At 43.9% G+C, this 14,583-nt stretch overlaps 1 protein-coding gene and 1 long non-coding RNA gene across 2 annotated transcripts; one reads left to right on the top strand and one right to left on the bottom strand.

Moving 5' to 3' along the window:
• The first annotated feature begins 2,800 nt into the window (after nt 1-2,800).
• Nucleotides 2,801-12,660, top strand: LYSMD2 (LysM domain containing 2). The gene is made up of 3 exons (XM_064722288.1): nt 2,801-3,103; nt 6,217-6,554; nt 11,886-12,660. The coding sequence occupies exons 1-3, from the start codon at nt 2,906-2,908 to the stop codon at nt 11,935-11,937; spliced, it is 588 nt and encodes a 195-aa protein (XP_064578358.1). The 5' UTR covers nt 2,801-2,905; the 3' UTR covers nt 11,938-12,660.
• Nucleotides 3,104-14,431, bottom strand: LOC135452314 (uncharacterized). The gene is made up of 4 exons (XR_010441584.1): nt 14,372-14,431; nt 8,884-8,955; nt 7,897-7,955; nt 3,104-4,188 (listed from the first exon to the last, which is right to left on the bottom strand). It is a non-coding gene; the product is annotated as an uncharacterized LOC135452314 (long non-coding RNA).
• Between the last annotated feature and the right edge of the window lie 152 nt (nt 14,432-14,583).

Genomic DNA, 14,583 nt, shown 5'->3' on the forward strand with positions numbered 1-14,583 from the left:
AGGGGAAAGGGATCACAGATGCAGTGAAAGGAAACAGCAAAGTCAGAAGAGAACAAGGGGAAAGGAAGTGGAGTCTGTAGTGCCATGAGGCTCCCTGAACAGAGAAGGTCATGATCAGTAAATTCAAACTCAGGAGGAGGAACTGGGGAGCTGAGAATCCCAAGGCTACAGCAGGGAGTCTCTAATGTGACAGGACACAAACCTGGATCAGGATGGTTTAGTGTCCTGACACTGAATAGTCACACCTTGAGGGGCCGGTAACCCTTCCCTCTTTCTGCCTGCTAGAGGATCTCCACTCTTCTGGGGTCAGACACAATTTTTAAAATGAAGTGTCACTAGCAAGACACTTTGTAACTTTGAATGCAAAATAGAAGATACAGGTAACAATGGGTTGCCTAAATGAAGATCTTGCTCAAATTTCTAACTCAGTCTTTGGTTTAGAGGATATTCACTTCATGTAGAAAAAGAAGCCGTCAGCTAATCAGATCAAGTATCTTGGCAACACCCCAGATGCAAATGTTCCTCTGGCTATAATATGGATTTTCAGATAAGAAACAAAGATTGCTGACACAAAGAAAGGACAACCCAGCAAGTCCAGAAAAAAACCCCTCATCTACCCTTGAAAAGGTTTATTACTAAAATAAAGCTTTCAATATTATAATACCTGTGGTATCTTTATACCACTGCAGGGGATGCTTCTGCTGTTGTCAGAATTGTGACAGCTGATTTAAACTGTATTGCACACACTTTCATACAAATAGAGTTTAAGATAACATTAGAGGGAATAATACTGTCTAATATTAGTGTACCTGTCAAGCACATTTCCAAACTAATTGGTATTGCATGTTCATCTGATTGTATCACTAATGTTAAACAACATTTCCATTTTCTCAAATTGCAGCTCCCCTTTACTAAAAGCCATTTTAGCTGAAGTAACTGGTCTGAGCAATTCCAGTTCTAGGCAGGCATCCAGATGTTTGTGACTTCCATTAATCAGCCTGAAGAGGCTGAAGCTGATCTATGGCTCCACACTGCACACACAGTGGACATTTTTAATAAACGCTGACCTGCAGTTCAGCTCTTTGCTAGGTGGGTCATGGCTGAAGCGCTGATGCAGTTTTGCAGATCAAGTTATTTCACAAGGACTTGAAAGCACTGAGATGTCACAATCTGCTGCTTACTTTCTATAGCTGGTATAAACTCAATTGGGCATCCCTAGGGGACCCTCCAACTTCCCAAATATATTGTAGACTGCAGAAAAAATTAAACTGAGCCTTTTCTTGCCATCAGTTTACGGTCTCTTGTACTGCTCTGGTCTGTTTGTGCATTGCCTACAGTCCCTCTGCTCAGGATTGTCACACTGGCTTCTCATGTGATGCTGAGGTGCTGATATGTCAATCCTTATCAGCAACTTGTGTGTCTTGCAAGGCAACTTTTGTATTTTCCTAATTTACGTCTGGAAACTCGTGGCCAGATTACCAATGTTTGTGAGATCTGTCATGATTTTTACACTGTATTATGTCAGTTGATGCTTGCTTTCTTTTGGGTTTTTTGGGGGGGTTTTCTTTTTTTTGGGCTTTTTTTTTTTGGGTTTTTTTTTGGTCTTTTTTTGGCAAATATTAGTATGAATACATACTGGACTGAGGAATGCTGAGGTTATCACATGCATGACTTTTTTGTTTAGGTTTAAGATAGAGATCTATCTTTCTAGGACTTCACAGAAAATAAAATTACACCATGCTGGTGTTACACACACACAGACAGTTGCCAGAATCCCAGCCTGTTGATACTGGAAGTGACCTTTGAGGGGCATCTTTTCCAATAGCCCTGCTCCAGCACAGGCACCTAGGGCAGGCTGTTCTGGACATTTCTGCGTATTTTGGTACTTATTATGTCTGTACAGGATGCACACATGTGCACCATCTATTTGTGACATACAGATTTTATTAGAAAGCTCCAGTTCAGCAATAATGGATCAGCTTTCCCAGCACACTGCCAGGTTTCTTGGTGAGAAGTACTCACTTAAGAACACATTACAATTAATTTTAATGTAACATGGTACTCCAATACCTGAAGGGAACTTACAGAAGTTAAGATGGGGCAAGACTACCTGCCAAGAGTCTGTAGTGACAGGACAAAGGGGAATGGGTTCAAACTGTAAGAAGGTAGGTTTAGATTAGATATCAGCAAAACATTTTTTACTGTGATGCTAGCGAGGCACTGGAACAGATGCTCCATCCCTGGAGGTATTCAAGGCCAGGTTGGATGGGGCTTTGATCAACGTGCCCTTATGGAAAGTGAGAGGTTGGAACTGGGTGATCTTTAAGGTCCCTCCCAACCCAAACCAAATTAGGGATTCCACGATTCTAAGTCACGAGTAATTTTCCTCGAATGAATTTTCCCACGTCTTACTGTTTCAGTAAATCTGGCATAGTTAAACTTTCATATTTGTGCACTAATGCCCGAAGTCACTCCTTTTTATACTCTCTGACGGACCACGCTACTGGGCCTCCCGCCGGCAAACGCGCTGGGGTCTGACCGGCCAGGGGCCGTCAGTGCCGGCTCTCTGGCAGGGTCACAGGGCAGGCGTGCGTTCCGCGACCAGCGCTCAGGGCTGCCCACGGCCGGCCCTGCCCTGGCCCGGTTCTACATCTGGTCGGCCCTGCCCCGGCCCGGCTGTGCCCCGTCCCTGCTCAGCCGCTGCGGCGCAGCCCAGCCCGGCCCGGGGCGGGCGCTCTCCGCGCATGCGGCCTCTCCGCGCCGGGCGGGGCTGCCGGGCCGAGCCGGGGCTTCCGCCGGGGCCGGGCCCGTGTCCGGCGCGCCGGGGGCGGCGCGGGGCCGGGACTGGGCCGGGGCGATGCCCGGGGCGGCGGCGCGGGGCCGCGGGCGCTGAGCGGGCGGCAGCATGGCCGAGGCGCTGCGCCAGGAGCCGGCGGGCGGGCCCGAGTCGGAGGCCGAGCTGTCGCAGCGGCTTGCCCGCACCAAGGCCCGCTCGTACGGCAGCACGGCGAGCGTGGCTGCGCCGCTGGCCGAGCGCTACGTGGAGCACCGGCTGAGCGCCGGGGACACGCTGCAGGGCATCGCCCTCAAGTACGGCGTCACGGTAAGGGAGCATCGCCGGCGGGGCCGGGAGCGGCGCTTAGAGCCGGACAGTGGCCTGGGTTGGAAGAGACCTTAAAGATCATCCAGTTCCAAACCCCTGCCGCGGGCAGGGACACCTTCCCTAGTCCAGGCTGCTCAGAGCCCCATCCAGCCTGGCCTTGGACACCTCCAGGGATGGGGCAGGCATCTTCTCCATAGCCTGGCGGCTGTAGCCCCGACAGCAGGAACACTTGGGCCAGAGGCGACAGCAAAAAGGTGTCCCACAGGGCATTTCCCACACACAGTGGGCAGGAGACGGCGTGGGTGCGGTGTTAGTTTCGTTTCAGTATTTAAAATGCTGACATCAGAAGCGTGGCCTGCCCGGAGGGTCAGCAGGCAGCGCTGGTGCCCGGGGCTGGCAGGGCTGGGACTGACAGCGCTGGGTTCTGGGGTGGGCAGGGGCCTGGGGAAGGACTCACACCTGCTGCCCCCCAATAAACCTGGGGCACACCGCTGTGCACCACTGCACTCACTGCAGGCTGAAAAATACAATCTGTGTCATTAAAGTTATCCTTAAAAAAGCATCGTTTTGAGCTTGATGAACAAGCTGTGACAAGAGAAGGAATTTCTTCCAGTAGCTTCAGGGCTAAACATTCTTCCACTGTGATCTGCCTACCAGTCCAGAGGTGAGGCACATATACCAGTGATTTGAAAGTGTTGCTGTTTTTCTGCTCACTTTCTAGGTAGAAAGTTCATTTCTGAGATAAATGTTGAAAGGCTTGCGCCAGCCTAGGACATAGATAGTCCAACAAAGTCTACCAAACCCTTCTACTACCATTCCAGATGGAGCAGAAATCACTCACCCTGCCTCATTCCCACTTATGTGAGGCCCATATTCCAGTGTGCAGCTTCAGTAGTCCCAACACAGAAAGTTGCTCAGGGCTGAGCATCTGAAGAGGTGGCACTGGTACAGTCTGTGCCACTTTGACATCAGCTGCAAACAGCACCTTCCAGTTGGGCTCCTTCTAGAAAAGCTACAGAGGTTCTGACTGGAGTGGCTTCTTTTCCTTCTCTTGGTCTGCAAGATCTACTGAAGCTTTCTATCACCTTCAACGATACAAACTGATCAGTAAAATAGTAGTTTTCTAGGAAAAAGGCATTTTTAAACTATTTACAACTCCCTTTCAGCTAAAGTGAAGTTGTGAATCAAACCTGTACAAACGTCAGACTGCAGTTGAGAGAGGTTGAACTGACATGGAATGCCCCTCAGAGCAATGACAAGTTCAGCAGAATCAGCCATTGTGTTTATGTTTTCATGGGTTTCAGCCCAGGGTAGGAAGGTATGCAAACACATTTGCTTTGAGCAAAATGCAGGCTGTTGTGTGTTCACACAATGACAAAGACAGATTTCCTCTAAAGAGTCCTTCTGTTTGCTTCCTGCATCATGTATTCTTGGCTGGAAGTGAGAGTTGTAATGGAAACATCAGAATTATCTTTGGCTGCCATTGCCTCCAGTATTGCTGGTTGAGGAGTTTCCCCTGTGGTTTTCCTCACTGGGAGCTAATTTGTAGCCAGAGACATCCTGTCCAGTGGCTGCCTTTGCATGACTTGGCATAGACAGCTCAAGATAGATAAAAATACCAGGCTGGGGGAGAGGGATCAGTGTGCTTTGTTTGACCTCATCCTCTGCCCCTCACCCCCTTCCCCTGGATACTGTCTATTAATATTTAGAACTTGAATTTGGTGAATTTTCCTTTTGAGTAAATTAACACTTGAATTCATGTTTATAGTTTAGCCAATTTATGGCTCAGTGCAAGTGCTGTATCCCTTCTGAGGGGAGAAGGATGAGGTCTATATTTCACTGTCAGTAGAAGTAGTTTTGATTAATTAGCTCAGCACCAGTTTACAGCTTGAGTTAAAATATTAAGCATGTGCTGAATCTTTTGCTCTTTCACTATGATAGATTTGTAGCTAATGGGCATTACCTCAGTTGTTCTAGCACTAAAAAAAGAAATCTCTTGCTAAATCCTGCTCTCCATACACCTCTGAGTGTACAGAGTCACACTGAGTTGTGGGAGTTGTATTGCACATACAAAGTCACCTGCTCAGGGCTGAGGGATGTTCTTTTTGGAACCAACTGCTTTTCATTATTGCTCAGTGCAAAGGTACAGAGTTCCAAATGCTACCAGCTGGCATTTAGGAAGAAATAACCAGAGGTAGAGTTACAGTGAAAGAGGAAAGAGAATAGCAGTGCAGTGCATTATTTATCAGCTATTGAAACATCAGCTTCCAGCTCCCCTACAGCAGGCTCTCAGTTTTCAGCTTCTGTATTGTATTTTTCCAGAAAAGCTCCAGCTAGTATTTTAAACTTTTTTATACCCATCAAGACAGACAACTTATAGAGATTTTAACAATTAACATTTACATTAGAGCCATTAGAAGTCTCACTGAGGCCAAACTCTTACTGAGTCAGGTAAAGCTTCCTTTATACTCTTCAGATGGTGCTCACCTTGGGAGAGAATTGCACCATTACACTCTTTGAGCCTTACTAAAAATGGTTTCCCAGCTTTAGGAACTGCAAGAGTAGTGATCTTCTCTTCTTGTGACACTGGATATTAGCTATTCAGTTTTTAAATGGGATTATTAAATCTAAGCATTTCAGCATTAAGTCACCTGCATCAACAGGTTGAACCCTCATGGTAACTTTATCCCCCTTGTTTGGAGTCTGCATAACTTTTACCAGAGTTCACCTACAGGAGCTGCTAGCAGTTCTGAGCCTTATTCTAATGTAAATCCAAATCAAAAGTACATTTGTGACAGAACTTTTGTTCTTTGCCGGGCTGTTCCTGTGAGCCTGCATAGAGACTGCAAGGCTGTTCAAGGACAGCACCTTTAGGTAGTGCAAGACTTTGAAAGAAGCAGTATTGTGGAGTCAAGTGCACATAAAGCTAGGGTGTTAGCAAGGCTGAAACAGAACATGCACTCTGAAATCACTTTGAATCCAAACAAATTCTCTCCTGAAATAATTGCTGCTGCAAAGAATTATTTTAACTAAGGGTTGTGTACTACTACAGAAAGTTAATGCTTTATACTTTGCCATAACCTAATAACTTATATTTTTTCTGTCTTTTTCAGATGGAACAAATAAAGAGGGCAAATAAACTTTTCACTAATGACTGTATATTTCTGAGGAAAACCCTGAATATTCCGGTTATATCAGAGAAACCATTACTGTTCAATGGACTCAATTCACTGGAATCTCCTGAGAATGAAACTGTTGACAGCTCCCCTTCTTGTGATGAAGGACTAGTGGCAGTTCAGGAAGAAAGTAGCTCTTCTCCCAGTCCTCCAGAGCCTGACAATCAGCCCACTGCACCAGAAGAATTATCTGCCAAAGATTTCCTACAGAGATTGGACTTGCAGATTAAGTTATCCAAACAAGCAGCCAGAAAACTAAAAGATGACAATGTCAGGTAAATGCCACTTTTGGTGTTAAACATTGTAATCTCCCCCTGAAGGCATTGCAGTCGGAGCTGACCCCTCTTTGTGGGGTCCCAGCATCTGTGGCTTTTGTCAGCAGGGAGTGCCTGCTGTTCCCATGCACCAGCTACATTCAGAGCACAGCATTGGCAGGTGCCTTTGCCATGGCAGCTAGAAAGGCTGCCTCACAACAGATTATTTGGAGAATACAAATGCTATTTCATAAAAGCCAAAAGGCCAGGATTCTCCAAAATGTCTTGCTGTGTAAGTAGGCAACCATTCAAGCAAAAATCTAGTTTTTGGTAGAGTGCTAAGCAAAGGCCTATGAGGAAGCTGATTGTGTACAGCAAGGCATGATCTATTTTTCTTTTGTCCCAAATGGCCTCACTGTGTAAACATTCTCCATGACACAGTTTCAGTTAAGCTTTCCTATCTCCTTTCCCTATGCACTTTGTGCATCCACCTATGCAGACTTCATCTTTTCTTCAGTGTTTCCACAGCCAGGAGCTCCCACATATTTACTCATAGAAAAAGCAGTACTTTCTGACCTCTGTGCCACATTACTGGCACATATCCCCTTACCTGTGTAGGTATGCTATGGAGAGCACAGAAAGACTCAGAGCAAGAGTGGATTTCAGTAGTGTTTGTTTTCCATGTCCTTGGGACAAGCTTCCTCAGCTTGTTCACAATCAGTCTCTTGGGCTGTCTGGCTGTTATTCCCTGCAGAAATCCCCTCAGAGGGGGATGCTGAGGTGCTCCTCCTCACAATAAAAGGTATGACTGCAGGGGACTGGCACTGCTTCTCTTACCAGAGAGCTGGAGAGAAGTTATGCCTGCAGATATATGCTTTGCTTTTACAAATTTGTTCAATGCAAAACTTCAGCATCTTGGTTCACTTCACATGCTCTGATTTGAGGGCAAGCAGAGGGTAACCTTTCAGAACCAAATTTATTGAGTATAGAATTGCATAATTTCTTTAAACAAATAAATTATTTCAGCAATGTTAAAACTTTGTTCAGCAGACAGAAGTTTGAAGGAGAACAGTATATTGTATTTAGCTCTTGAACAAGCCTCCTTTGGAGAAATATCCCCTCATACAACCCTCCATTGCCAGGACACTGGTTTAGAGTCTCAGGGAAGGCTGGAATGCTTTTATCACACTTGTCAGTTACTTTCTTTTGCATTGATTGCATGAAAGGGAAAATAGCTGTTGGAACTCAGAACCTTCTCTGTGCAAACTCATCCACTTCCATTGTTATATTTGAAACACCATAGAGCACCTACCAAAATATGCTGCTGCTGCTGACTTTCAGATCATTAGATGTATGTACTTACCACAGCTCAGAGTAGGTGTTGACCCAGCAGTTAAACTGCATAACAGGAAACCACAGTCCCTGCCAGAGGAAGGCAATTATTTTAACATCCCTTCAAGAAAATAACATGCTAATCTGAAGAAGAAAATTCACTTAGACATTGCTGCACCATGAGCAGAGCCAGTACAGTGGAAGTGACACTGCACAAACAGTACACTGCTGCCACTAATATCCATTTCCTATGCTACTTCAGTTACAAATTGGGAAATGTAGACCTGGTACCAAGTCACCTCCCAAGAAATAATGTATACAGGAGGATGAGTTATTTTCCCACCTCCTGTTCAGATTTAGCAGATAATTCTGTTAAATGCATGTAGCAGATTTTTATTGGTCAGGATGTTACAGGAGGCATGAAGTACAGAGTTGCAGGCAGTCTGCTGAGCAGGATGTTGCCCAAAGCTTCTGAAGAGAAATAGCTTCCTGTGCATCTGATAATCTTCATAATATTCCCTTCTACATCACTGCCCCTGGCTTTCATTTATGGCTCACAGAAGCCATCCTTGCTCTGTCCTCTCCAACAGTTGGAAAGGACAGACCCCTTTATGGTCTGGCAGGAAGGGGCAAAGGACCAAAGTCAGTGTTTACTCTGCAGAGAGAGACCATTGCCAAAAACCTTGAAGATACTTTTTAGCTATGTACCATCAATGGTATATCTGCGTCCAGACTGGAAGGTGGCAACATTCCTTTCTGTGCTCCAGCAGCTCCCCACAAGGCACCTGTTCTCCTTCCTGCCCAGCCCTTTCATGTCCCTTGCTTGGAGCAAGAAGCCTTTGGAAATCGGACAGCCATGTTAATAAACCAGCCTCATGAGTATGCAAGTTTTCCATTCTTAAAAACCATTTATGAAATTGGAGTGCTGTTTCCAGCTGTTCTGGCCTGTATTCAGAGGCCTTACCTTGTCAAGGCCTGTTTAAACCTGATGTGCCAACACTGCCAAATACTTCCATGCCTGCTTGAGAGTACCAAAGGAGCACCTGGAGTTCATCCACTGGCACCAAAAGGGACATTGGAGCTCACAAAACTGCAAGCAGAAGCAGACTATCAGCTCATGAACTTAAAGAGCCATAACTTCTCACCATAGCATGAGCCTGATTTGACAGATGGTGAAAACCACACCTACTGAACTGCTCTTTACTTTAGGCTCCTTTAAGTTGCCAAGAATGCATGTGCACACATACACTGATTTGGATTAAACCACACACAGAAGTTTCATAGTCAGAAACTGCCCTGTGTTACAAAGGCAGCTTAGAGTGAATTATGTTGTTTAATTAGAGCTCTTGGAGTCACTCCCTTAAGTGCTCTTAAAGGAATAAAGCTTAGGTAGAAAAATTGGGGAGCACATAGTTGCAGATTTAGACTAGATATTAAACTGTAATAGCTGTGCAAGCAGATGAGCATAAAAGGTTATGGAATGTGATCCACTCAGTTTGTGCCAGCTGCCTTTCACTATTAGAGTTTATATGAGCACATGGCTAAATCTACATGTCATAGTACTTTTACTAGAGTTTCATTGAGCAGAAATTGTGAGTTAATGAGTCATTTATTAATCATGCATATTCACCCAAGATGCAGCTCAAGGCAACAAAGCCTTTTTGTTTTAAGCAATGTGTTTTTAGTAGGCCAGAAGAAATGCAAAAGAATTAATACAGTTCTTTGTAGCATATATTATTGATTCATTTATTTGTACATTAGGGAAGAATACTCATTATAAAGCAGTGTGTGATAGTTTGAGAAAATACAGTGGTGCTTCACCTGTCTCAAAATGCTCTTACACTGAATCTGAAAATGACTTGAGTGATGCTTTTTGTATCAGATAGTTGAACATGAGAAAGGCAAACCCCAGGTATCTAATGCAAACTGTTTATAGAGTCTTTAAGATAGACTTAAACCATATACTGTGCTTCTGGAACAGGTCACATCTTCCTGTATTTGCCTTGGAGTGTCTAATTTTGAAAACCTTGTAACTGAACAGAGCCTCTCTAATCAGTGATGGTGATTCAAGCCAGTATAACTGGTGTCAGCACAGGAACAGGACCTTATACTGTCATTGCTCACTTGCCTTGACCTGAACCTAGGAAGGACTGTGGTCTTGAAGCCTTCAAAGCTCACAACTGAGATAATTTACCCAATAATTTTTCACCCTCTTTGGCTATCGGCTGAGAAAAGAGATGCCTCAACAGAGGAGGCTGTCTGTGGAGAATCCTTTCACACATGCCAAAACTAACAACTCAGATTGCTGCCTTGCTTAATTGTGCATTCTAGAAGCATTCAAGCATTTGAGTGAACTCACAGTCAGGTGTCCTTGCTGTTACAGAAGTGGTTATTTGTGGCCTGATGCACACCACAGCTTGCAGGAGACTTCTTTCAGTTCCTGTAACCGCCTGGGCAGAGCGGCGACAGCGAAGGGAAGAGACAGCGCTACAGTGTTGTAATGCTGTGCTGCTCCTTTTCCATCCCCTGAAGGGAATGGTGCTGTGACTTAGCACTTGCTATTTTAAACATCTTAAAAGCGAAGTCAATTGTTCGGTCATTAAACACACACACACTGCCGTGGTGGTGCTTGTGGGTCACAGACCAGAGCTTTCTTACTTTACTGTCATGCCATGTATCATGGCATTGATGATTATTAAAATTACAGTATTCCATGGCAGTTTTGGATGCAGAACTGGATATAATGAAAGATACTATTTAAATGTATACAGCTATCTGCATCCTTGGTATTGGCTTGGTAGCATGAATAATGTAAATAGATGTAGATTTGTAAGGAAGGCTAAAAGTCTGTTCTCAGTACTACTGTAACCACATATCCCTGCAATAACAACCCAAACAAGTTTCATCCCAAACTTGTTTTTTAGAGGTTTCTGTTTTTGGCAAGATTATTTCAAGGCAAAGGACATATTATGCCTTTGGCTTAAGATGATCATATTGCTGGGAAGACAAGATACTCTGCTGTTTGGTTAGTTTGTAGGGTTCTGTTTTGGGGGGTTATATGAAATTTAAATTGCAGCTAAATAATCATGTTTATTAGGGAAAAGTCTTTATGGTTTTGATATTGAAATATTTACTTTTTACCTCATACCATTATTAGACTCTCTGAATAACTGTACCTTTGTATGGAGGTACCCACAGTATTACAAGCAATCCTTTCACAGTGTAGCAGCTGTAAAGTCCTTCTCTTCTTACCAAAATACTGAACTTGGCAGCAGCTTTAAGGTTGGACTCTCAGGAACAAAACTATGAAGCTACAGTAGTACAAAGCAATGGCCTTTGGGGAGCTTGGCATCCTTGATGCTGCACTGCAATAGGTTTACATAACCCCCTTTCTTTAAAGGCAATATTGTCAGGTGAACAGCAGGCAGAGTGATTTTCTTGAGGATGTTTTAAAAGCAACATTACTTTGCTTTGTCCAGTTATTGCACTAACAATAGCAATTGGGAGCAGTTGGTTTTTCCTAAGAAAATCCAAGTGATCAGTCTCAATGGGGATTGATGTAAGGGAAGTGTACATCAGGACACAGAGCCACCCACACTATGATTGACTGCTCCTGTTCTTGTTTCATTTGGTCTCTCTGTCCCTTCTGCCATTCAAAATGTTGAAACAAACCTCTAACTAAGCTTTATATTTTTAAAAGAAGGAATGAAAAGCAACACAGGAGGAACTCCAGCATGCCCTCCACCTTGCTATCCTTTAAGTTTTTCTTACGGATTTGATAAAAAATACATTCTGATGTTGCTGAACTTACACAGCTTTACTTGATTTCAGCATTATGTTCTCGACATCTCAGGAACTTCAGAGATGTGTAAATTACAGTATTATACTACAAATATTCCTGCTAGGCAAGGCTGGCATGGCCTATTTTGACCCACTAGGAAAACTGGTCACCTGCATTTTCATGGCAGCTTTACTGTTGAGAATGGTATGCTCCTGACCTGATGATCATTTTCTTTCTAGAGATGAGGAGGATGAGGAAGGTCCCTATGCAACTTCTTCGTATCACCGGTAGAAGACAGATGCGATGGCCTGAAAACTCTCCACGAAATCAGTTCTTACAGAACTAAGCAGTCAATAATTCCAAACCCAAGTCTTTTGGACTCATCCTCTTGATGTACTTAAAAGAAGTCATGAATGGGTAATTGCACTGAAATTATGACCTCTTCTGCCTTCCATAGGTTAATGTCCTTATGTTATATCAATAAAAGGTTTAAGCCTTCCAAAACTAGCAATGGCCTTTTTACCCCTTCTGTGCAAACTGTAGCATGGTAGCAACTATATATCCCTGAGGTCACCTTTATGCAGGATGTTGATCTTTAGTAAAGATTTTTGTAAATACTTATTAAAGTGAAATTTGTTTTAAGTATTTAAAAATATTAAATAAGTTTGCTTGTAAATGACCAATGATGGAAGTAATAGGAATTTACTTATTCTGCAAACATAGGCAAGTTTACTGTGAAAGTTTTGTCTACTTCAGGGCTGCAGAACTTGCCTGTAAATCTTGTATGTGTCTGTGTGTGGTTATGATGTATTCCTAGAAAGGGGAATTCAGCTTGTGTTGATAAATTAAAGCCTTTTTGGTTAAAGAACTGTTTGCATATTGGATTTCTACTCATAAAAGGGATGAGTTACACAAGAGGTTTTTTTTGTGAGATATGACATTGGAATATCAGATGTGTGTTCTTGTGTGCAGTTAAATTTTGTGTGGTTTTAATTTAATAAAATATCAAAAAGACTGATGTGTGTGTTCATAATGAAGTCAGTTTGGTTCCAGCCTGTTTTTAGGGAAGAATGGTTTGTCTAGTTTTATGAAATATTAGACAGCAATTTCAGGGTAAATAGTGTCTTTACTCTATCCATGTAATCCACCCTCCTAAGTGAGACCTGCAAGAGCTACCTGCCCTAGCTGTGCAGTTTGTTAAGATGAATAAGAGGCACATTACCAAGCCTTCCCTGTTCTGAGAAGAGGTGCCAGTATTCAGGTGTACAAGGGGACTCCATCTGCAGCTCAGGGATGCAGAGTGCCACCTGCAATCACTCTTGCCCTGAAGTTAGGGTAACAGGAACTTGTTAAACATCCTAGATTTTTTCCCCCAAGGATTCCATAAACTTCACAAAAGTTTTGTCACTAAAGATGTGATGGATCCCAACTGAAACAGATGCAGTTTCCTATCACTTAGATCATCAGTATCACCCTAGAATAAAAAGTTTTCAGCAGTATGTTAATAGGGAAACAAAAGAGAAAGTTTCATTAACTTCCTAAAAGCAGAAGTAAAAAAATCAAAGCTCAGCAGGAATTGGCTGCTTTTACTGCTCTACCAAAGTTTGGGGTTACGCCTAGGGTTAGTTAGAATCACAAAGCCCCGAGCTGCAGGCACACTGCAGCTGCCAAAGGCATCCCAAGGGGAACACAAAACTGCCACAACATGGCTGCCTCCACAAATTCTCACTCGGAAGCAGCCCTAGCCCTAGGCTGCTTTTCCTGTCCTTAAGAGCAGGTGTGCAGTGGCACACAATATAAGAAGAATAGAAAAAGCTGAGAGTTGAGAAAAAGAATTCCTGATTTTTCTTCAAGAGACAGGTGGATTACCTTTTGGTCTTGTATCTTTCTTAGATTGGGATTATATTTATTTCTTACACAATTGTAACTTCTCTTAGTGTCATTTAATTTCATTAGAACATTATAAAAGCCAGAACCAACTACTTTTCTAAAAGCCCCCCTAGCTTCAAGCCCAGCTATATTTTATTATTCCACAGAAAAATGTAATCCTTTTCTTATGAATACCTGTTGTAGTGATACCCCCAGTGCTCCAGCACAGCCAGGCTGGGGGTTCTTTGCCAAGCAGGTCAGAACAGCTCCCTGACACAGGAGCTCTGCACCTCCTGCCTCCCAGACCAGGCTGCCCAACCTCTGGAAAGCCACAATTCACTTGGGCCTTCCAAGATCAGGACTGTGCCTGTGGGCTGCAGGACCTGAAGGACACACAGCATTTGCACCTGTTTTCCCCACCAGAAACTGCCATAGCCTCAAAAAGCCAGGCAGTGTATAGAAAAGATGCATTCTCTTTGATACACAACAGCAGCCTTGTAGTGCTTCTTGTGCTTTAACCCCAGCTGGCAGCTCAGCCCCTCACTCCCCCCAGAGATGGATGAGGCAGAGCACCACTAGAGTGAAAGGCAGAAAACTCACGAGTTGAGATAAAGCCAGCTTAATAGGTAATGCAAAACCTGGGCATGAAAGCAAAGGAAAGGAATTCATTCAGCACTTCCCATGGGCAGGCAGGTGTTCAGCCATCTCCAAGAAGGCAGGGCTCCACCCTAGGTCAAGGTTATTTGGGAAAACAAACATTGCCACTCTGAGCACCCCTTCCTCCTCCCCCAGCATTACACACTGAGCATGGCACCACACAGTCTGGGGTTATCACCTTATTACAAGGCTCCCATACCTTCTTGGTGATTTTTCATGACCAGCTCCTCACAGCACAACCAACAAACTCCAGCTCTCTCCTCACCCAGCTCACCCACTCTTTTACAGCACTCATCCTCATTGGATACAGCTGTGGGCTGCTAAGGGCAGGCCTGTTCCCAATCTCTGGTGATTAGTACAGCTGCAACTTCTCAGGGGTGAGATTGCCTTCTGCACTATCTTTGCTTTCTT

Source organism: Zonotrichia leucophrys, chromosome 10, assembly GCF_028769735.1.
Source record: "Zonotrichia leucophrys gambelii isolate GWCS_2022_RI chromosome 10, RI_Zleu_2.0, whole genome shotgun sequence".
Lineage (NCBI taxonomy): Eukaryota > Metazoa > Chordata > Aves > Passeriformes > Passerellidae > Zonotrichia > Zonotrichia leucophrys.

Excerpts from the sequence above, each read along its gene's own strand:
- LYSMD2 (XM_064722288.1), top strand. The coding sequence starts at position 2,906 with ATGGCCGAGGCGCTGCGCCAGGAGCCGGCGGGCGGGCCCGAGTCGGAG. Across the intron at positions 3,104-6,216 it reads CCCTCAAGTACGGCGTCACG|ATGGAACAAATAAAGAGGGC; the intron begins GTAAGGGAGCAT and ends TGTCTTTTTCAG. Across the intron at positions 6,555-11,885 it reads CTAAAAGATGACAATGTCAG|AGATGAGGAGGATGAGGAAG; the intron begins GTAAATGCCACT and ends TTTTCTTTCTAG.